Source organism: Aethalodelphis obliquidens, unplaced genomic scaffold (assembly GCF_003676395.1).
Source record: "Aethalodelphis obliquidens isolate GAN/ISIS:26980383/991018 unplaced genomic scaffold, ASM367639v1 scaffold8, whole genome shotgun sequence".
Lineage (NCBI taxonomy): Eukaryota > Metazoa > Chordata > Mammalia > Artiodactyla > Delphinidae > Aethalodelphis > Aethalodelphis obliquidens.
Genome location: NW_020837952.1, coordinates 40,674,130 through 40,699,112, shown reverse-complemented (window position 1 = coordinate 40,699,112; position 24,983 = coordinate 40,674,130). Strand labels below are relative to the sequence as shown.

Genomic DNA, 24,983 nt, shown 5'->3' with positions numbered 1-24,983 from the left:
TCTGGAGAATTTCAAAAGGCTTGTCAACTGACTGAGAAATATGAGGCCAAAATCAACATCCTCCTAAAATGAATTATAACGCCATTGTTAAGGGTCCAGATTTTTAATCAAGACAAAAACGTTTCGCAAAATGCATGAAGTGAATGAAACTAAGCACTTGACTCAGTTTTCAGCAAGACAGAAAGCAATGTACAGATCTGCTAATAATACCCCTGCCTCTCACTTCCTTTGAAGTTATACAAAGTGACTAAACTTCAGGAAATTGTCCCCTTGATTCTGAAATACAGCTGTACCCAGAATGAAGCCAGGCTTGCTTTCTCAAGCATTGCACACACTTCTTGCCACTTTTACAGTAAATACACAATATCAGGTTCATGACTATATTTTGGTTTAACTTATATCCAAGGATCATTATACCCCCAAATAGCACGTCTAACAATAGTGGGACCAGTGCTTTGAGTGCAGAGAACACAAAGGCTCTCAGTTCCTGGATGAACGAGAGCTATTTCACCTTGACACTGTTGCTGGCAAATCTCCGAGAGATGAGCATTTTGAAAACGCTATAAACAGCTTAGCCTTTTCTTAGCATTTTGAAGAGCACATTAATAGCCTAGCCTTTCTTAAGGGCTTTCTTTTTCCCTTAGCCAAATTTGACAGTCGGAAATGAATAGTGAAGCGGATGGAATCAAAGTCAGAGCTGTGTTTTAGAGGCAGTGTGGAACTGATGTCATTCGGCATTGTCTCCAAAAGAATATAAGAATATTAAGTGGATGTCTCATGAACTTACATACAAAGGATACTCTTCACTTGAGGACAGAATAATAATGTCTCACAGAAGAAAGATGTAATGCTCGATGCCTGTAAAATCTATTCAGACAGCTCTTGGCTGGTACAAAAAAAACAAAAAACAAACCAAAAAACCAACTACAACTTTCAACTGAAAGAAGTTATATTATTGAATTAATTTTTTAATACTTAGTAAACTACAGAATACCTTGTTCCCAATGCTATAAATGACAGTTTACAGACAGTATTGTCATTGTCACCATTTGGGAAGTTTTGTTAAAAAGAAACCAAGGGGCATAGGGTAATGTAACAAAATTAGCCAAAGGAAGTTAAATAGCCTACCCTCTAGGACTTAACAGCTTAAAGGAAGATAAATAGCCTACCTTCTAGGACTTAACAGCCCCCCCAAAAAGTGACGTGGAAGCTATCCCACATATATTGGGAAACATGCAACTCCATCCAACAGCCAGAAAAACTGCATAGCTTCTTTCAAAGGGAACTGAGAATCCACCTAGTTTTTCCTATGTCCTCTGGGTATAAACACACTCAGCAACTCCATAACAGTTACCTAGTATATTTGGGGACAGTTGCTGACTAATTTAAAAAATTGGCTAAGCACAGAAGAGTGTGGCAGGACATATTTAAAGTGATGAAAGGGAAAAACCTACAACCAAGATTACTCTACCCAGCAGGGATCTCATTCATATTCAATGGAGAAATTAAAACCTTTACAGACAAGCAAAAGCTAAGAGAATTCAGCACCACCAAACCAGCTTTACAACAAATGCCAAAGGAACTTGTCCGTGCAGGAAACACAAGAGAAGGAAAAGACCTACAATAACAAACCCAAGACAATTAAGAAAATGATAATAGGAATACACATATTGATAATTACCTTAAATGTGAATGGATTAAATGCTCCAATCAAAAGACACAGACTGGCTGAATGGATACAAAAACAAGACCTGTATATATGCTATCTACAAGAGACCCACTTCAGACCTAGGGACACATACAAAATGGAAAAAGATATTCCATGCAAATGGAAACCAAAAGAAAGCTGGAGTAGCAATTCTCGTATCAGACAAAATAGACTTTAAAACAAAGACTATTACAAGGAACAAAGAAGGACACTACATAATGATCAAGGGATCAATCTAAGAAGAAGATATAACAATTACAAATATTTATGCACCCAGCATAGAAGCACCGCAATACATAAGGCAAATGCTAACAGCCATAAAAGGGGAAATCGACGGTAACACAATCATAGTAGGGGACTTAAACACCCCACTTTCACCAATGGAAAGATCATCCACAATGAAAATAAATAAGGAAACACAAGCTTTAAATGAAACATTAAACAAGATGGACTTAACTGATATTTATAGGACGTTCCATCCCCAAACAACAGAATACACTTTCTTCTCAGGTGTTCACGGACCATTCTCCAGGATAGATCATATCTTGCATCACAAATCAAGCCTTGGTAAATTTAAGAAAATTGAAATCATAGCAAGTATCTTTTCTGACCATAATGCTGTAAGACTAGATATCAATTACAGGAAAAACACTGTAAAAAATACAAACACATGGAGGCTAAACAATACGCTACTAAATAAGCAAGAGATCACTGAAGAAATCAAAGAGGAAATCAAAAAAAGCCAAGTAGCCTAGTGCCCCTCAAATGTATGACTTTTAAATCTCATTGTGGCCCTCAATTCTTCTACTTTTTCTTGGTCAGCTCCTTGCTCATCACACTCAATGACTGTGAATATTCAAGATCTTCATCTCTCTTAGAGGATCATACCCTCAACCCTTTACCCCACTCCAGTCTTAGATGAACTTGCCTCTACTTCATTGAGAAAGTGAAAACCACTGGGTGTGAACTGCCCCCGCTTCTCCTAACCTTCTCTCACACACTTACTCACATCCCTTCCTGCCCTTAATCTGCTGCCCCAAGACCTACAGAAAGAGATGTATTTCTTGTTTCCAGGCAACCATCTCACTTATGCTGTCAATATCTTTCTGCTTCCGGCCCACTCCCTTAGGCCTTGCTTCATCATTTGTCCTTTTTTCTTCTAGACAGGCAAACTGCGCCCCTCCCAACTCTTTGCCCTGTGCACTGCTGCTGTCCTAACACCCGCCCTTGACTCCTTGCCTCCTGGGAGCTGCTCCTCCACCCTCTCCAGACTCCTGTCCCAAACCTTCTCAAAGATTCATCTACACTTGCAACCTTCCCTTTCTCACCTCTCACTCCTCAACACCCTGCAGCATCTGCTCCCTCTTCTAATCAGACATGCACTGGGTGCACTTTAGTTAAAGATGCAGATCCCGGATGTAAGCGGATCTATGGTTGACTAGTGCCTCCTCTACCTACAAGCTGCAAGAGCTTGGGCATGCTGCTACACCTCCCCATTTCTAAAATGGGGATAGTAACAGTAACCGACTGCATAGGCTTCTTGTAATGTTAAATGAGATACTGGATTTAAAACACTGGACAGTGTCTTCACATGCCATGTGCTCAATAAATATTAAAATTACTACTACTATTAGTAAGATTTGCAGTTTAATGATTATTATCGTTAGTGTTTGTCAGGTACTATAGTAGGTCTAGCTAAAAACCGTGAACTCAAAAAATATCCTACTAAACTCATGCAGCCAAGAAAAACTACTTTGCAATCTCCTCTACAATGTGTCCTTTCTCTAGGCTTAGGGTCACCTTTTCCACCTTCAAAGCAGGATCTGCTCCTAGGAATTTCCTCTCCATCCTGAGTCTGTATGACTCAAATCAGTTCAATACATACATACACACATGTACACACACTACAGATATACGTAACACACACACAGATACACCTACTACACACATACACACACATACACACATATTAGGTAAATTCACATGTATCATGTGAACCAATACGAAAGTATTTAATTTAGCTGAATGCAGGAACTTAAACCTATGCTGCCTTTACAGCAACAAAAGTATCTACACCAATGTTCTGCGTGCAGCTGGAAGTCAAAAATTACTGATGAATGGAGTTGTATAGAACGACTCCCCACAGGCGGTCACCGCAAGAGCGGAAAGAATATTTCTAGCGTCATGTTTGAATCCTACCTGACAACTTGGAAACTGCAATAATCTGAACCTATGTAGGCAATGAAAGGATCGCTTCATTGTTGGTGCACCAGAAAGTACACCTAACGGTCATTTACATTCTGTAACTAATCACTAAGAACATTAGCACGTAGCACTCATTCCCTTCCTTCACTTCCTTGCTATCTCAGGTTATTTCTGTCACAAGTTGTGTGTGGCAATATTTATTTTAATTAAGAAGAGGCAATACAGGCAAAGGCAATTATAATAGATATGTTCAGTAAGGAATTAAACTGAACAGGAAGATCTCATGCCAGTGACAAAAGAAGGCATGTACTTTTATTTAGACAAATTTACTTCTTCTTTATTTTAACCATTTACTTCTTGGAACCAGCCTGTAAACGCCCACGCTCCATCCAGCACTATCAGGTGAGTCTCGCTCTCAGTGGACGTGCTAGCGTGGGATTCAGGCGAGTCTCGCTCTCAGTGGACGTGCTAGCGTGGAATTCGATTGGAGGCACCTTCTCTTGGACCAGTGATTCTTTCACGACTGCGATCTCATGTTGGGATCTTGTACCCTGACCTAATTCCTCTAGGATTCAACAATTATTTACATTACAAGCAAAGAAAAGGACTCCTGGTTTTCTCTCTCTCTTTAACACTGTTACTCTCCTTTTCTGTCAATATTTCAAAACAACTTTGGATCTTAAAAATCTGTTGAAATGAGTTGGCTAGAGGATGAAGAATTCACACATGGAAGGCAGGACCATGGTAGGGAAGATGATAATGAAGATGACATGATGAAATAGCTGATAATTATTTAACATTTATTTGCACTAGACCCTAATCCAAATACTTAACATACATTATTTACTTTAGTCCTCACAACTGTGAGGCATTGTTGGCATTATTACCCCACTCTACACATGAGAAAACTGAGGCTTAGAGAAGTTAAATGATTTGCCTCAGGTCAAACAAGATCCAAGGCTGGGATTCCAACCCAGGTCTGTCAGGGGCCAAAGCCCATTAATGTTATAAATCATGTGTCTTAAAATAACAATTTTTTTCTGTGACCTATTTGTAAATCACAGTTTGTTCAAAACTAGATTTAAGCTTGATTTTTATTGTCAATGGTCTGCTGCAGTAATTCTACATATTTCCATAAAAAATAAGAAATTAAGTTCCTCATTTAAAAACATGGGAAAAGAACATGAATGGCCAGATGAAAAAAAAATTTTAAGCAAATATTAAATTTCAGGTATTTAAAACTAAAGAGAATTTAATTCAAGAAACAGTAACCAAGTGATGTCGTGTACAAGGCACTGTAAGAATTCAAAGATTAAGATAGCACCACCCCTGCTCCCGAGAAGCTAATGATCTAGTGGGAGGGACACAGTGTAATGTTTCAGGTCTTCTCCTAAGAGAATTCTTCCCTGACCACCCATCTAAACTGTTGCCCCATCCCCTGTTATTTTCTATCACAGGGATCAGAATACTTTTTTCTGTAAAGGGCCAGATAGTAAATAATGTAAACTTTGTGGGCTATATGGTCTCTGTCAAAACTACCGAGCTCTGCTGCTGTAGCTCAAAAGCAGCTATAGACAACTGGTAAACAAATGAGCACGGCTGTGTTCCAATAAAACTTTATTTACAAACAGGCAGTGGGCCATAGTTCACAGGCTGCAGTTTGCCAACCCTACTCTAACATCTCACTCTGTTTTTTCCTTCATAGCACTTAACAAAATGCAGAATTATCTTACTTATTGATTTATTTACTATTTCTCTCCAAAAACAAAAACAAAAAAACGGCAGCTCCGAGAGAGTGAGGTCCTTGTTGCTTGTTCACAGCAGGCTCTCTAGGGCCTAGAAAGGAGTTCCTGACACATAGGCAGTTCACTCTAAGTATTTGTTGATTGGCTAAGTGAATGAACACCATTCCACAAAAGGAGAAACACAGACTGCCAACAAAGTAGGAACTATATTTGGCTTTACTATTAATAAATATAAAATAATTGAAAATGTCGTTTTTCACTTGTCAGACCTACAACAGTTAGAAGAAGAGGAGGGGGACGAGAGGGAGGAAAGGGAGAAGAGGAGGAGGGAGGGAGAGAGCAGAAGAAGGAGGAGAACTAGTGTGGGTGAATACACAGGTACACTGGGCTTCTCACCTAGTGCAGATGGGAGAGAAAACTGGTGCCACATTTCTGGAGGCCATTTGCAATTATATACCCAAATGTATAAGCCCATTCAAAATGGGCAAAGGATTGAATAGACATTTCTCCAAAGAAGATATAAAAATGGGCGATCGGCGATTAAATTAGTCATTAGGGAAATGCAAATCAAAATCACAATGAGATACTACTTTCCACCCATTAAGATGGCTATTATCAAAAAAGAGAAAGTAAGTGTTGGTGAGTATGTGGAGAAATTAGAACCCTCTTGCACTGTTGATGGGAATGTAAAATGGTGCAGCTGTTGGGGTTTTCTTAAAAAGTTAAACATAGAATTACCATATGATCCACCAATTACTAAGTCCACTCCTAGGTGTACACCCAGATACTTGTACACCCATGGTTATAGCAGCATTATTTATAGGAGCCAAAAGGTACAAACAACTCAAATGTCCATCCACAGAAGAGTGGATAAACAAATGTGGTATATACATACAATGGGATATTATTTAGCCTTAAAAAGGAATGAAGTACTGATACACGTTAAACATGGATGAACTTTGAAAACATTGCACTAAATGAAATAAGCCAGCCACAAAAAAACCAATGTTGTATGATTCCATTTATATGAGGTACCTAGAATAAGCAAATAGTAGAACAGAGATTACCAGGAGCTGGGGGAGGAGGAAACGGGGAGTTATTACTTAATGGGTACAAAGTTTCTACCTGGGATGACGAAAAAATTGTGGAGATGGATGGTGGAGATGTTTGCACAACGTTTTGAATGTACTTAATGCTACTGATGTGTACACTTAGAAATGATTAAAATTGTAAATTTTACATTATGTATATTTTACCACAATAGAAAATGTATACAGATCTTCCTTTACTTATGATGGGGTTATGTCCCAATAAATGGGTAAACTCATCAGAGGCTGAAAATATCTTAAGTCAAAAATATACTTAATACACCTAACCTACCAAACATCAGAGCTTAGCCTAGCACACCCTAAACACGCTCAGAACACATACATTAGCCTGCAGCTGGACAAAATCGTCTAACACAAAGCCAATTTTATAATAAAGTGTTGAATAGCTCATGTAATTTACTGCATACTGTACTGAAAGTTAAGAACAGAATGGCTGTCCGGGTCCCGAATGGTTGTACGTATGTGGGTTGTTTCCCCTCATGATCATGAGGGTGATGCGAGCTGCAGTTCACTGCTGCTGCCTCACATCACAAGTATTGGACTGCATATTGCTAGCCAGGGAAAAGCTCAAATTTCAAAATTTGAAGTATGGTTTCTACTGAATGTGTATTCCTTTCATAATATCATAAAGTCAAAAAAATCATAAGTTGTAAGTCAGGGACTTACATTGTAAGTCAGGGACCATATGCATATACTTTTTACTCCAAAATCCTATTCCTAAGAATTAACTCTGAGGATGGGTGAAACAGAAGGGTGAAATACATGTTCTAGAACCCATCAACCTCAAGATCCATGAATAAGGATCTAGTTATATAAACAGAGCCTGACATGACAAATACTTAAAAGAAACTATTATGTAGGCATGAAATAAGACAGGGTAGACTTTTCACATAAAAATATCTCCATAGCATTATTGTTGAATGAAAAAAAAAACAAGTTACAGAATGCTTGTGCAGTATGATCCCACTGATATAAAAATTCAAAAGTCTAACTATACATGAAAAAAATTTGAGATATTCTCCAAAATGTTAATAGTGGTTATTCCCTGAATGGTGAATTTGAGATGATTTTAAGATTATCCTCTCCACAACTTTCTGTACTAGTTGATTTTTTAACAAAGAATATTTCTAACCAAAATAACATGCTATTATAAACTAATGCTTAGCACTTTTCATATTAATTAAGGATGGTTAGGCCCTTGATACTCTCATAATAGATGTTTTCTGTATTTCCATTTCCATAGCAACAACAATACTTGTTAGAGAATCACATACAGTTTTAAAAGAGATGCATACCTCAGATAGCGGAGCTGCCTCTTCATCAGGCAAAAACAAAGATACTATTTCAGAGCAACATTCAATAATCATGTTCTAGAAATAATAAGACAATATAGTGAGGTTGATCTTATTGGTAAAATACTAGATATTTTAATTATATATTAGTTATTTCATTTGTCTTTTGTTACATCATTCCCTAACCCTAATTCCCAGGATGAAACTTAGAGGGATTCAGAGGTCACAATCTTTTAAGTAATTAGGGTTATTTGAAAAGATACAAAATAGCCACAAACTATAAGATTTAATGACAAATAATAAATTATTTTAGGATTCTTTCCCTGCAAAATTCACAATTAAAATTCATGTGTTAGAGAAGAACAAGTAAAGTAATTCACACCAGAATAAGATTTTGGAAGATCACTTTTCCTCTGAGAAGAGAGCCCTGGAATAAAGAGGTTCAGATCTGAGAAAGGGTTTAAGCAGAGATGAACAGCTGGGAATCGAGAAAGAAATGGAAAGAGAAGATGAAGAAGAAGAAGAGAGAGTTGATATCATACGTGGTCTATTGCTGAGGACACTGCCGCAGCCCCTACTGTTTGGACGCAGCGTGTTTCTGTGTGGACATCTGACCCAAGAAAGATCTACCTATGGGCAGGGCTGAATCAATCAGATTCTCCATCATTGTAATTTCATATAAGGAAGGACAACAGAAGAGAGTTATCATCAGGACTGGCCGGATGAGCTGAGAGGTCGCAATACGGAGATGGAGAAGGCACCAATGGGCTAGATGTAACATGAGTGAGCAAGAAACAGAGATAAATGAGAACTGACACCGCCTGTGGGACTGAGTGCAATCTTGGCTCCCGACTCTCCAAGTTTCACTTTCTGTGGGGCCCACTGTGTTTTGTCCCCAGTCCTTGGTTATGCACGAGCTTACTTACCATGCCCTGCCAAATACTGCCTCCTTACCAAACCTACTTCATTTGAGCTAGCATAAGTGGTTTTTCTTTACTTACAACTAAAGGAGTCACGATTATAAGACTATCAGACACTATAAAACTCTTAGAGGAAAACACAGGAAGAACACTCTTTGACATAAGTCACAGCAAGATCCTTTTTGCCCCACCTCCTAGAGAAATGGAAATGAAAACAAAAATAAACAAATGGGACCTAATGAAACTTAAAAGCTTTTGCATAGCAAAGGAAACCATAAACAAGATGAAACAACAACCTTCAGAATGGGAGAAAATATTTGCAAATGAAGCAACTGACAAAGGATTAATCTCCAAAATATACAAGCAGCTCATGCAGCCCAATATCAAAAAAACAAACAACCCAATCCAAAAATGGGCAGAAGACCTAAATAGACATTTCTCCAAAGAAGATATACAGATTGCCAACAAACACATGAAAGGATGCTCAACATCACTAATCATTAGAGAAATGCAAATAAAAACTACAGTGAGGTATCACCTCACACCGGTCAGAATGGCCATCATCAAAAAATCTACAAATAATAAATGTTGGAGAGGGTGTGGAGAAAAGGGAACCCTCTTGCACTGTTGGTGGGAATGTAAATTGATACAGCCACTATGGAGAAGAGTATGGAGGTTCCTTAAAAAAACTAAAAATAGAACTACCATATGACCCAGCCATCCCACTACTGGGCATATACCCTGAGAAAACCATAATTCAAAAAGAGTCATGTACCACAATGTTCATTTGAGCTCTATTTACAATAGCCAGGACATGGAAGCAACCTGAGTGCCCATCAACAGATGAATGGATAAAGAAGATGTGGCACATATATACAATGGAATATTACTCAGACATAAAAAGAAAGGAAATTGAGTTATTTGTAGTGAGGTGGATGGACCTAGAGTCTGTCATACAGAGTGAAGTAAGTCAGAAAGAGAAAAACAAATACCGTATGCTAACACATATACATGGAATCTTAGGGGGCAAAAAAAAAAGGTTCTGAAGAACCTAGGAGCAGGACAGGAATAAAGACACAGACGTAGAGAATGGACTTGAGGACACGGGGAGGGGGAAGGGTAAGCTGGGACAAAGTGAGAGAATAGCATTGACATATATATACTACCAAATGTGAAATAGATAGCTAGTGGGAAGCAGCCGCATGGCACAGGGAGATCAGCTTGGTGCTTTGTGTTCACCTAGAGGGGTGGGATAGGGAGGGTGGGAGGGAGACGCAAGAGGGAGGAGATATGGGGATACGTGTATATGTATAGCTGATTCACTTTGTTATACAGCAGAAACTAACACACCATTGTAAATCAATTATACTCGAATAAAGATGTTTAAAAAGAAAAAGTATAATGAACAGGGAATACTTCCTGGAGAAAGGGTCATATAAACTGAGGTATGAAAGAGTAGTAAGACTTCAACTGGCAGAGAATGGGGACAAGGGCATTCCAGATGGAGCAATGAAACAGCAGATATTCAAGAAACATAAAGAACCTGATACGGTCTTTACTGCTGGTGTGTATAGGAAGCACGGTGGTGAGAAATAGGCTGAGAGGTGTACTTATAACAGGACACGTAAACGTAAGGAATTTGGATTTTGTTGCTTAGGAAATTGAGAGGCACTGGACTGAGGGGATAATGATCTGACTGCTTTAAAAAGACAATTCTGGGGCTTCCCTGGTGGCGCAGTGGTTGAGAGTCTGCCTGCCGATGCAGGGGACATGGGTTCGTGCTCCGGTCCGGGAAGATCCCACATGCCACTGAGTGGCTGGGCCCGTGAGCCATGGCCGCTGAGCCTGCGCGTCCAGAGCCTGTGCTCCGCAATGGGAGAGGCCACAACAGTGAGAGGCCCGCGTACCGCAAAAAAAAAAAAAAGACAATTCTAGCTACCATGTAAAGCTGAACTGGACCAGGAAGAGATAAGAGAAAGAGAAATTAGCTAGGAGGCTACTCAAGCTGTTTGGGCAGGAAGTGATCATGGCCAGAAGTAGGGCAGCTTCCATGGGACCAGAAAGGATGGAGGGCAGGCAGGACATCCAGCACTGACTGGGGGACACCATCTTCCTATGACGAACTTTCCAGGCTCCTGGTCCACTTTACTAGACAGAGGGGAACACACATCCTGGAGTACATTCTTACATATTCTTCTTATTTATCCAAATTTCTATATTTCTAATTGAGTTCTTAGGACTGGTTAAAGTATGTTTTCTTTCTATACAAAAGGTTTCAATAATAGCTGTGATGGGTTACTGTCATGATTTCATCAAGAGCTATCAAGCAAAATGACACTGTCTGTATCATTGATCATTTCCATAACAGATGAAGACAGCCATGTCACCTGATAAATGCCTTCCATGGCTTGTCTCAACATTTATCAAACACAAATTTCGCCTCAACAACGTTCTGTTTCTTTGGCATTATTTGAGGTAAACCACATACACGCTTGGGAAACTGGCTGATTCGATGTTGGGCTGCGGGAAACCTCCCGTGACCTTGCTGCCACAGAAATGAAGACAAGGAAAGCACTGAACTCAACAATCCCAGGCAGAAGGCGGTTGGAGGGATGGTGCAGTTGGCAAAGGGCCTGGGAGGGCACAGAAGGACCCCTGCTCAATCTCTGTCACTTTCCCTTAAAGAGGAGCATCTGTTGATTTGATGAGTGATAGGCTTCGGAGTGACTTCCAAAATAACAGAGTCAACATTTTGACTTAGTTGAAGTCCTCATCATTGTTCACCCATTTTATGGGAAAAAAAACTTCCTAAGTTGCTTTCCACCCTCCAAACTCTTGCTTCCTTCATCCGTCCTTCACATGCCATCAGGGTTATCTTAGCAAATTTCAGGGTGGATCATGAGATGCTCTTCCGGGCATTGCTCCCAGCTTTTCCTACGGCCCATGCCCAGCCCTGCCTTCCCAGGGCCCTACATTCACCCTGCACTCCTGCCACCCTGAATACAACATCCAGCTCCATGACTTCACCTCTCATCTCTTGCTGTATCCTCAGTCTGCAGTAAGTGCTCTCCATAGGTCTCCAACTAGAAGTTGGTTACTGGGCTAGATATCAGAGAAGACCCCTGAGCAAAGGAATTCAAAGTCAAGAGAGAGGAAGAGACACAGAAAGAGATAATGACCAAAACAATAGAGTCAGGGCACAGGGTGCAAGGAAACATGATTTTTATTTCAGTCTACAGGGGCTATAAAATGCTACCTGCGCTACTGAAGCAAGCACAAAGTCTAGCTCAACCCTTTCTCTTAACACACACACACACACACACACACACACACACACACACCCCTATGTGAATGAGATTTTTTTTAATGATAAGTTAGAATAGTTTGCATCAACAGCTCCACCATTGAGAAAGAAGGATATCAGCAACCTTGCCCTTTTGTATAAGTGTAGAATCCAGATAATGGGGGAAACAGGAAAAGGGGAAGGTGTCAGAGAGACTAAGCTGAACTTCATAACGAAGAGCTGAACCAGATTCACTTTGTTATAAAGCAGAAACTAACACACCATTGTAAAGCAATTATACTCCAATAAAGATGTTATAAAAAAAAAAAAAGAGCTGAACCAGAGCGGGAAGGGGAGAGGAGTCAAAACACTCCATGCAGACTGAGTTGGAGGGAGAGGTTTAGGAGTCTGAACCAATGAGGCAGAGGTTGGAGAGCTGCCACTGTGAACGTCAGAGAGGCACTAAGGGTAAGGCAGTTGGGAAAAAGGAGATTTAAAAGAAGTTGTTATGCTGTATATGATGAAAGGATTCCCTCTCAGATATTCTTACGAGAGACTCATAAGAATAAGGTTTAGATTATTTTCAATGGTTTTGAACATTATATTGATGTTTCTTTGAATGCCAGACTTTGCTTGCTAAGAGAGGGCCACCGGGCAGCTGGGCTCATTATGAATTACATCTGGGTACCTATGGTCATACTCACACAGTGATTAAGCTCCTCCTGACAGGGACCTAATTGTGCTGATTTCAGTATGTCCTTATCTCCTCAAGCCTGGAAAATTTTTGCATGTAACGGTTTCTCAAAGATAACGTGTTATTTGATGCTAATGTTCAATTGTATTTTGTTCTATGTTTTCATAGTACTTTGATACTGGGGATATGTTGACTATATATAATTGCCTGGTACAATCCGGGCATCCCACACGTGTTTGCTGAACTCATCTTAGGTGACTTGGTAAATATATTTTAGGCTTATCATATCAGTATGCTATCATTCCAAAAAAGGTGTTTGTGTCATAAAATCAGAATGGTTTGCACCTTTTATATGCGTTAAAACACCTGATATGCTCTGAAGATACCCCATAAAGCTGTGAATGACAGGTTAAAACAACCCAGTGATTCTGAGCCACTGTTGTCCATTTTGGAAGAAGGACATGTTTTCGAGCCAGAAGTGACTGGAACACCTGTTCTGTAGCCCTCCCAAAACATCTTAAATTAATACCTGTGTTCTGAAGCTTTTGGCTTATTCCAGACCATAGGGATTTGGGGGAGAGGAAACAAAAAAAAAGGAAGGGAATGAGAAAGAGAACAAGATTCACCACCTCCCATATCAACCAAAGGTACATTTTCTGGACTTTTATATTTAACAACCCACCAAAAATCCATACTGAGATAGAAATAAATATATTTGATTATAGAGGTTATGAAATCCTGTCCAACTCCCAAACAGAATTGATCTCTTCAAGTGTCCTAGTTAACTTCTCATTAGCTCCAAGTGAAGGTTGTCATGACAACAAACTGGCAGATTTTAGTCCCTGGAATTTATTTGATATAACCTAGAACCTAGCTGTTTCTTTTTTTTTTTTTTTCTAAGTGCTGGTTAGTATATAGGGAAAAAAATAGAAAAGTGTATTCCTTCCGTTTCACAACTTTCAAATGATGTGAATTAATTTGTTTGCTAATTCACCTAAACTAAAAAGAGCAGGTTTTTTTCCATTTTGTGACATTCTTTCACATATAGAACTACCAGAACTGGAACACATCTCAAAATGCCCTAATTAAATCTGAAGAAACACTTTTTAAGTTGGAGGATAAAGTAAACTCAAAAACACAGAGGAGGGCTTCCCTGGTGGCGCAGTGGTTGAGAGTCCGCCTGCCCGATGCAGGGGACACGGGTTCGTGCCCCGGTCCGGGAAGATCCCACATGCCGCGGAGCGGCTGGGCCCGTGAGCCATGGCTGCTGAGCCTGCGCATCCGGAGCCTGTGCTCCGCAACGGGAGAGGCCACAACAGTGAGAGGCTCGTGTACAGCAAAACAAAACAAAACAAAACAAAAACAAAGAAAACACAGAGGACAACATCAGGACTGAAAGCAGTTTGTTCTACTCAGGGACTGAGCTACTCACATATATCACTCAAGTCAGGACGTGAGAGCAAGTCACAAAGCTTGGCTAAGGCAAGGTGGGCCGTCTGGGTTCTTCCCTCTGCTTGCATTCAAACGCCACTACTTGCCCCTATTTATTCCTGATTTGTTTATATTCATAGTCAACTTCTTGGCTCAGGCACTGGGCTCATTGTGATGAACTTGATACCGATATCTGACTCCCAGGAAAATTCTGATGGCTCTCATTCCAACCAAGGGACAATCTCTTCGTCTCACCAGTAACTGAGTGAAAGGATCCTGTTTAGAGATGAGGAGAAAACTAGTCCCAGGAAACATTAAGTGACAGACCCTCGGTAGTAAAGCTGAGTGGCAGAGCACAACCTAGAATCCTTACTCTTACGGACACTCACTCTCCTGTCTCAGACAATGTAAGTTGAAAAGACAAATGGGTTCAGGAGAAAAATAATCATTTGCCTTTTATGAACTATATAATAATGGATTCAAGGACAATTTCAGCAAAGAACAGTCTAGGTTATGGCTCAAAGACAGCAAATTGGTAAGTTTGGTCTATGACTAAAAAACTGTGATTGTAAGTGATCTACTAAAGAAGTTCGAAAACGAAATGAGCTGAGTTCTTGAAAACAGATATGAAAGGGCAACAATGCACTTTAGGAGAAGAATTACATATATGAATCTCATGAGTTTGAGATATCTGATCTACTGGGATATTTATTCTGAGTACTCAGAATATCATTACTATAGTTAAACATCTGGTAATTTGTGTTGTAACATTTGAGGACACTATAAAGGATGTGCACTATAAAGGATGTGTGGAGAGGCCACAACAGTAAGAGGCCCGCGTACCACAAAAAAAAAAAAAAGAAAAGATAACGTAAACAAGAAAACAAAAAGAGCCATACCAATAATGCTCTTTGAGAATTAAAAATATTTTGTTATTGGTCACCAATTGAATATTAAACTAGCAGAAAGTGATTTTTTTAAAAAGATACAGCAGAGCAAAAATAAAGATCCTAAAAGCTTTCAGAGAAGAAAAACAGAGATGGGACACAAGTGGCTGGGAATTCAACCAGAAAAGCAGCAGAGGGAGGTCCCAGAATCAGAGCTGTGCTGCAGGCATTGAGGGTAACCAGTCCTTAACCAGAGCAGGAGAGGGGCCTCCAGGAAGGAAAAGAAGAGTTGAGACATAAATATAAACACTTGGGTACAAATCTATGGATGAATATATGACAGATCCGATGTAATGATCAGAAAGAAGTTAAGAAAAAAGACAAGTGAAGAAAAATCAAACCTTATACAGGAAAGGAAAATAACCACAGTACACTGTGACTTGGCTGTGAACATTGTTTACAGGGTTATAATGACGTAAACACTGAATGCTGATTTAATTAAATTCTGTGATATAACAATATTTAGAAAGGATGGGGAAAGGAGAAGTTGAGGAGAAATATAGGGAATCCTTGTATAGTAAAATCAATAGATATTATATAAAACTGATTTATCAAGAAAAAATAATTATTTTTGGCTGTCATTAGCACTGTTCAACAATTTTTCCAGCTTTCCTCTTTCCAAGTTGGTAGCAGAATTGTTGGCATGGCTCGTGACTTACTTGGCCAGTGAAATGTTAGTGCAAGTGATATGATGGAAACTCAAAGAGCCAGGGTGTGATTTGCCCCTTTTCTTCCTTCCTGCCCAGTGACTGGGGATGTTCCAGAGGATGGATGTGCCACCAGCCTGGAGGCTGGTGTGGGGAGACATGGAGCCCAGTGGACCCACTTGGATTTAAAGGGTGTTGGTTATCTTGCTTTTCATGACTGATCCTGCATATTATTTAGAGTCTTGGAAGTAAATAACAAAAGGAACAGCTGAAAGAGTTGAAAATGGTCTGCTCGCAGGACTGTGGGGTGTGGACAGGTCGAACAGGAGACTGTCCCTTTTCATTTTAAACCTTGTACATCTATTTGATTAAAAAAAAAAAAAAAGCCATGGTACCTACAGAACATATATCTCAAGCAACCAGATGAATGTGCAAATAGAAATTCAAAGAGCAAGTGATTAGCGGAGAACAGGTATTCCCTGCTCCTCTCATTTCCATAGAGGGTAAGGAATTTCCACTCCACTCCAGAATAAGGGGGGACACTTCCAGCTTCTTTTGGATGCAGCCAGGAGAGTGGAGTCACTTATCTGGTTGGTGAGTTTGGGAAAAGCAAACTAGGCTCAGCCCCATTGGGTCAATCTTTGCTTACATTTTTGAAGGCACCCTGCCTGCGGGACTATTACTCTCTACTCCTCCATGCAGTCAGCCGGGCAGTCAGCCGGGCAGTCAGCAGGGGAGTGGGGGAAATCCTACAGCTACACAAGTGTGCTAGATTATTGTGTGACTAGGTGGGCAAGGCTGGCTAATCAGGGGTGAAATATTAATAAGCTTGTTTGGCCAGAGATCCAGAGCCATGTTTGCTAATCAGCTTTGTCGGTAATGATGCCAGTGTTTGAGATCTCCATATATCAGTTTCCTGTGTCCTATTTCTCAATGGGTTGAGAACTCAGAAGGAACTCCTCCAAAACATGAATATCAGTCATCACTCAACTCTGTAATCAGATTAATAACACTATAAGGATAATGCCTTTTTTTCTAGTTAGAAAAATACAGATGTGTAGAAAAAGTCTGAAAGATATATGCTTATCTATATTTTCTAATTTTTCTTCCCATATTACTTGGGTAATAAAAATGCTCAAATACTAGACTTAGAATTTAAAAGTAACATTATAAATTTACAGAGCATTGTTTCTTAGGATTCATGGTTATATCTGAATGATTTATCTAGATTGGCTTTGTTTTCATTTACCATCAGTTTCTTATAATTGGTATGCTTAGAAGAGCTTTGAAGAAAACATTACTTATGTGTCCGAAAGTTGGGTTATATCTGGTACTCTAAGTAGAGAAAGTACAGGCCAGAAGAACCACACTGTTCAAGTTTAGTTACATAGTTATGCTCTGATAAAGTAAAAAATAATTTAATTAGGTATAATGACATCCATCCTGCAATGGCAATAAAATTTTCCATTATTTAATAACCTACTTCCATTTCTTTACCAATTGATTCCTCTTCTGTTTCTTCTACTTGAGATACATTTTCATTTGAAGTAACTTTAGGAGTTGTAGGCAATGATATTTCAGCGATTTGCGTAAGATTAGATAATTTCTCGTGAACTGAAATAACTCTAAAAATAACAAACATGCATGCATTTTACTTGAAAAGTTAAGTAAGGCATTCATTTATTCCCAGAATCAATAAAACATGTAAAGTAAGTCCTTAGTTATTTAACACTTAGATTTCTGGCATCCCCAAACATCATTCAATCATTCCTTCATTCAAGAGACATGAGAACAGAGACACAATTCTCACCTGCATAGTGTTTATGATCTAGTTATATGCTCAGACAGATTTATAATTATAAACTGGCAAAGACACAAAGCAAAAAAAAATGTAGACATCCAAAATATTTGCTTAAGATGAAAATAAAGAAAATAAATATCTACATGGGCAAAGAAACACCAGGCAATGACAAAAGATCTACTCCTACTTAAACTCAGTGCCACGCTCTGATTGGCTGGCTGGCCTGAAGCTAAGAATTAGGACAAGTCAGCAATGGCTCTAAGAGACGGGTCAACGAGCCCACACAGTGACAGGTACTGTGTGGGGAGTGGGGGCAGGGAGAAGAATCAAGTAAAAAGGAAAAGCTAAAGCCGAGGAAGAGGGCAGAGGACGCACTGGCAATCGTGCGCAGGACAGAAAGCTTCTGGAGCCACGGTCCAGTGAACCATGGAGGCGCTGGAGACAGAGGTTAACTAGTGAATGCAGTCAGAAGCTGGAAAAGCATTGAAACAGCTGAGGGAGGCGAAGAGCCACCTGCAGGGCTCCCAGTGACTCTAGGATACAGGCACGTAGAGCGCAGGTGCGCACATATTCGTGCGTGGGTGTGCGGGTCTCCGTGCAGGGGCGGAGGGAAACTTTTATGAAAATGAAGGAGATGATGCAAAAAAGCAAAATGACATCAGGAGCAAATGCAGGAACGTCGATTTCCCCAGTTTCCCGCAGCATGCTCTTCCTTTGCCTTCTGTAGGCTGATCAACAAGAGCAATTCCCCATAGACTGATCGTGACCCTCACAAGAACACAAGGAACTCCACCCTAGGTGGGAGAAATGCTGTCACCAAGGGATGAATCAGATGAACGTTTGTCAGGCAACTTCCTCTATGATCGCCTCAGTGACAGGGGCATGTCCCTGACTTTAGTCACCCTACCATTGATCATAAACACACGAAAATCAAGAACTTTTTGGAGTAAAACAAGAATCCTGTCAGTTTGATTACATTCTGCTCTGCAGAAGTTATAATCATTTTCATCATGTGGTTCTGAAAAAAAAAATTCTGCCATGTTTCTGGATGTACAAGGAAAGAACATAATTTCCTAACTTTGTGGCTTAGCTGTGCTGGTATAGTCCTGTGTCTAAGATTTTCCACCATGACACTGAAAAAAATTTTAAAAAAGAAAAGGAAAAGAAAGTTGACTGAATAATTGAAAGTATGCCAGCTCTTGAAACATCTCTTGTTTTATTCTCTTTCATGGAGAGGTCAAAGAGAAAAGAGTTCTTCAAAATGGAAATCAAGGACCAGGAACCAGACTCTCCAGGTGAGGATGGAGAAGCGCCAAGTCCCTGCACTCAGTAGGTGGTGAGCAGGGCAAAGAGCTGACACTGACAGACACAGGAGGCCATGATGAGACTTGACATTTGCCCAGTGCTTTCAGCCTTTCAAAGTCTCTGCATACGTTATACATGCATACAAAGTATATGCATACACTGTCTGGCCTGATCCTGACAGTAACCCCAAAAGGTAGGCAAAATATTATTTCCATCTCAGAAATGAGGAAATGAAGGCTGAGGTCGCAAGGGCAATGAACAATGGAATCAAAACTAAATTAACTAGGGCTTCCCTGGTGGCACAGTGGTTGAGAGTCCGCCTGCCGATGCAGGGGACATGGGTTCGTGCCCCGGTCTGGGAGGATCCCACATGCCGCGGAGCAGCTGGGCCCATGAGCCATGACCGCGGGGCTTGCGCGTCCGGAGCCTGTGCTCCATGGCGGGAGAGGCCACAGCAGTGAGAGGCCCACGTACCGCAAAAAAACAAAAACAAAACTAAATTAACTAAGCAAAGAAAAAAAGTGAAAAACAAACAAGGAATTTGGTAAGGTGAAATCAGAAAAGAGAGAAACCAGGCATGAGCAAACATTAGAGTCTCCATCCCCGGTTTGAAGGAGAGGGAGGAAAACAGAGTGGCTGACGCAGAGGCTTTTGACTTGGGGAACAATATAAAGTAGGATTGGTCAAAGAGGAAAGGGTGAGACCAGGATGGTGGTGGAGTTTGGGCTTAATTTTGCAACTTAATACAGAGCCACATTAAGTTCTTTTTAAAACACACCCCAAACTACAGGCAAAATATAGTACAGACAACATCTTTGTACTGTCTGTAATCTTTATGAAGTACCAGAAACTATTCCTCCAACAACTCTAGGTCCTATTATTATTATTCCCATTTTACTGATGAAGAGACTGAGGCACAGAGAGGTTAAGTAACCTGGTCAAGTTTGCTGAGATAGGAAGATACGAAGGGGCACAACCAGCATTTGAACCAAAGCAGGCTGAATTCAGAGTTCATGCTCTTACCCACTGCAATATCATACTCTGCTAAGTAAAAGGAAGACTTTTCCAAAAATGTCTTCTAAAAGTTCGCCTGTGATTTACCTTGTATATTACTGAAACAGTCAATATTATGAAAGTATCAGCAAAGAGCTGTGGATAATCCATCTTTACTTGCCTGTTTAGTGGAACCCAGAAAGAGCCAACATATACATTGTTGTAAGCAGTAGATGTAACATCTGAAATATTCAGGGGCTTCATATTATAGGCATACAACAATAACACCTATAAGAAAATTAAAAGACATATAAAATGTTACATCAAACTTACACTTTGCCTCAAAAACTGCAGCATCGGTTCTCAAAATAGTGTCATTATACTTTAAAAGGTTTTTCTTTGGAAGAGAAAAATGAGGGTTTTTTTTGTTTGTTTGTTTCCAATTCACTTTAAAGAGAAATGATATGAACAAGAATTGTGCAAAGGTTATGAGACAAAAATAAATGATAGTTGGTACCAAGGTTATATTATTTTTGATGACTGACACTTCTTACTGCAGTTAAGTTTAAATTTCTGCAAGGCCCTCTGCAACAAGTTCTAATGTATATTGTACCTGGTGAATATCCAACTTTGTTTCTTGTTCCTTCTCCACATGCCCCTTTCCCATCGGTGGTCATAGGTACGTTTGTGCATTCACTTATGCTGTTCCCTTCCTGTTCTCTCCGTGTATTCCATCCACACACAACTTACCAGCCCCCATCTCTAAGATGAAACTTCTCCTCATGACTCATGCTTTAGTAATTTCCCTGATGTTTGAACTCTGAAAATTCTTAGAGTCAGTCCCACACTCTACAGCACCTATTTACAATCATGAATTCACAGAATTTGAGATTCAGAGGACCTTAACGGTGGTCTGCTCTAAGTCCTTCCAAGAAAGCTGAGGTCCAGAGCTGACAGCCAAAATTAACTAATTAAATGTATGCATTTATCTCCGCTTCCTCACAAATCAAACTAAAATAAGAGTAAAGGGATTTTGGGAATTCCTGGCGGTCCAGTGGTTAGGACTCTGTGCTTCCACTGCAGGGGGCATGGGTTTGATCCCTTGTGGGGGAACTAAGATCCTGCAAGCCACCTGAAGTGTGGCCAAGAAAAAAAGAATAAAGGGATTTTTTTTTCTTAAAGGCATAAATCCACAAAGACAGAAGCAAGAGAGAAAATGAAGCAGATGAGAGATGTTAGCAACATTTTGAAAGCACCTGAAACATTTGAAAGCACCTCTGCTTAGTCAGCAGAGAGGAAAGGCTGTGTCCCACCTGCCTTCAGAGGGGCTGCCAACAACAAGCACGACCAAGAACCTCGAAAGCCTGGGGGACAACCTCCCTCCCATCCCTTCTCCGAGTCCATCCAACCAGGAGACTCCCTCCCTCCTTCCCTGCCTCTCCTCTGCTAGCCAAACTTCTTCCATTTTTCTCTCTGCTGAGGTTAAATCAAAGATCTATGCTCAGGAGGGACATTAGATTCCAGAGGTGGGGTGCTGAACTGAAAACGTTGGAATGAAGTGAAAGTCTATATTCTGAACAAGAGACATCCCTCTACCCCACTCCAGCCCCTGCCCAGAACATAGAAAACTAAGCAGTAGTCTAAAAGAGTCCTCTTTGGGGAAATTTACCAGATGAAGAGAAAAGACCTACAGATACTGACATTTCAGGATCCACCAATGAAGCTGCTAGCTCCCACAGTCACCCGGCAATGAGGCTAAAAGTCCATAAGCCTGACTCAGTATGCTTCTCAGTGCCTCAAACATGAACAGACAGCCAAGGGTCACTAGACATGAAATGAAAGGTAGAGACCAAAACTAATGTAAGAAAAGGAATTTGGAGAATCAGATACAAGATAGAGAGCAGAAGAAAACATCACTGAAACCATAATTAATATCCTCAGAGAGAGAAAGGCCAATATTGCATCTATGAAATAAGAACACAGTGCTATTAAAATGAAAGAGAATAAGAGCTCTTAAAAATTAAAAAATATGATAATCACAACTAAATAATCAATAAAAGATTTGAAATATAAAGTTAAATATATCTCCCTCCAAATAAACCTAAATTTAAAAACATAAATAGGGGAGAAAAGATGAGAAAAGTAAACATTCAATCTAATAGGCTCAATATCTGAATAACAGAAATTCCAGAAAGTGCAGAGATCATCAGAGGGAGGAAATTATCAAAGAAAAACGTCTCCACGAACTGAAGAATATACTTCACATATTGAAAGGGGCACCCTAAGAATCCAGCACAATACCCACACCAAGGCACATCATGCAATTCTAGAACACAGGGGACAGAGGGCAGATCCTCAGAGTTTCCAGAGGAAAAAAGTCACAAAGAACTAGGAATCAGAATGGGAACAGAACTCTCAACAGCAGTGCAGGATTGCCAGAGATAATGGAGCAGTGCCACCCACATTTTGAGGGAAAGTAATTTTCAACCTAGAATTTATGCCTAGGCAACAATGAATTAAGCATTAACATGATGCTTAATTTTTCTCAGACATAGAAGGCCTTAAACGCCTATGAAAGTTCAGGGTTAATTTTAGTCTGTTGCAACCTTGTTAATCATCTCGGGGACTGAAGTCATGGAATTATTCCTTGGCGAAACCTGAATAGAATGTACTACATAGCGATTGTAGCCCTGTTTTAGGGTCTGAAACACACAAAGAGGCAGCCAGCTAATCAGCATTTTTTGTAGAAAATGCGCATGTTGATGATTTACATCTGAATTCTATTGTTACCTTCACTTCTCTCACTGAGTCTAGCTCACGCCTGGTTTTGACTACATGATCAGAGAGGTACAAAAGACTCACTCCTCTCCCAGGTAAGACAGCAGCTTTCTTGAAACCAAGATATCTCACCGTATTTCGGCGGTTCATGACCCACAGAGGACGTGTGTCCCGTGCAACTGAGAGAGGACCCAGGAAGCTGCTCCTGGGTATCTTAGTCTCTCCTTTAGTCTGAAATCAGAATTCACTTGAATAAAGGAGGCCAATATTTAAACAATAAAACACTAAACTCACTCGCATAGCTGTTGTGAGCCAGAGCTCTGGAGCCGGGGTGCCTGGGTTCGCCTCCACCACTTACTGGCTGTGTGATCTTGGGCAAATTATTAAAACATTATGCTTCTGCTTTCTCATTTGTAAAATTAAGATATGGTAATCCCCATCCCACGGATCAGGGTGAGGACTGAGTGAGTCAACGTAAAGTGCTTTAAGCGGTATTTAGAGCGTTATTATTGTCATTTTTAGCCCCATGATCACTACTGGCTCCTTACCCTTCCTGGATACCTCATTTTCTATATTCTCTTGGACCTGCTGCTAATCCCAAACCAGCTTTCCATCTAATCCCCCAGCCTGTCCTCATCTAATCCACTTAGTTCTTAGTTGATAATAGTGCTTAGTTCTATTCCCAACTTGTCTTTACTCCTCAAGGATAAGTTATATAACCTTGCATACTCAGGACTGGATTCTTCAGGAGGCAATGCGCCCATGATAAAATTTCCAGTGTTCCTTTATTCACTTCTGAAAATACTCTTTTTTTTCAATGGAAAGAAGTGATATGGTTTTGACGAACACTGGAATACTATATTTAAAACTGCCTTGTATGTTCATCATTATCAAGTAGGATTTATCTCAGGGATGCAAGGATGATTCAGTATTTGCAAATCAATGTGATGCACCACATTAACAAACTGAAGAATAAAAATTATATGATTATCTCAATAGATGCAGAAAAGGCTTTTGACAAATTCAATGTCCATTTATGATAAAAACTCTCAACAGAGTGGGTATAGAGAGAACATACCTCAACATAATAAAGGCCATATATGACAAACTTACAGCTAACATCATGCTCAATGGTGAAAAGCTTTTCCTCTAAGATCAGGAACAAGATAAGGACGCCCACTATGACCACTTTTATTCAACACAGTATTTGAAGTCCTAGGCACAGCAATCAGATAAGAAAAGAAGATCAAAGGTATCCAAATTACAGAGGAAGGAGTAAAACTGTCACTGTTTGCAGATGACATGATCCTATATATAGAAATCCTAAAGACACCACAAAAAACTGTTAGAACTCATAAATGAAGTCAGTGAAGTTGCAGGATACAAAATTAATATATAGAAATATACTGCATTTCTATACACTAACAATGAACTATCAGAAAGAGAAATTAAGAAAACAATCCTCTTTACAATTGCATCAAAAAGAATAAAATACCTAGGAATAAGTCTAACCAAGGAGGTAAAAGACCTGTACTCAGAAAACTATAAGACACTGATGAAAGAAATTGAAAACAACAGAAACAAATGGAATGACATACTGAATTCACGGACTGGAAGAATTAATATTGTTAAAATGACCATATTACCCAAGACAATCTACAGATTCAATGTGGTTCCTATCAAAATACCAATTTTTCACAGAACTAGAACAAATAATTCTAAAATTTGTATGGAACCACAAAAGACTTCAAAGAGCCAAAATAATCTTGAGAAAGAAGAACAAAGCTGGAGATACCATGCTCCCTGATTTCAAATTCTACTACAAAGCTATAGCAATCAAAACAGTATGGTACTGGCCCCCAAACAGACACATAGACCAATGGAACGGAATAGAAATAAACCCAGAAATAAACCCACACTTATACGGCCAACTAATCTACAACAAAGGAGGCAAGAATATACAATGGGGAAGAAAAAAACCTCTTTAATAAATGGTGTTGAGAAAACTGGACAGCTACATGCAAAAGAATCAAACTAGACTACTCTCTCACACCATATACAAAAATAAACTCAAATGGATTAAAGACTTAAATCTAAGACCTGAGGCCATAAAACCCCTAGAAGA

The 24,983-nt window shown here is 39.8% G+C and overlaps 1 protein-coding gene across 1 annotated transcript in view; it reads right to left on the bottom strand.

Moving 5' to 3' along the window:
• The window catches only part of CFAP54 (cilia and flagella associated protein 54), a 302,505-nt gene that overhangs the window by 13,780 nt on the left and 263,742 nt on the right, over positions 1-24,983 (bottom strand). The window contains exons 65-67 of the mRNA XM_027107250.1: positions 20,262-20,368; positions 17,465-17,606; positions 8,063-8,137 (exon numbers count right to left, since the gene is read on the bottom strand). Of these exons, the coding sequence (XP_026963051.1) occupies positions 8,063-8,137; positions 17,465-17,606; positions 20,262-20,368 (324 nt within the window). The remainder of the gene's footprint in view (positions 1-8,062; positions 8,138-17,464; positions 17,607-20,261; positions 20,369-24,983) is intronic.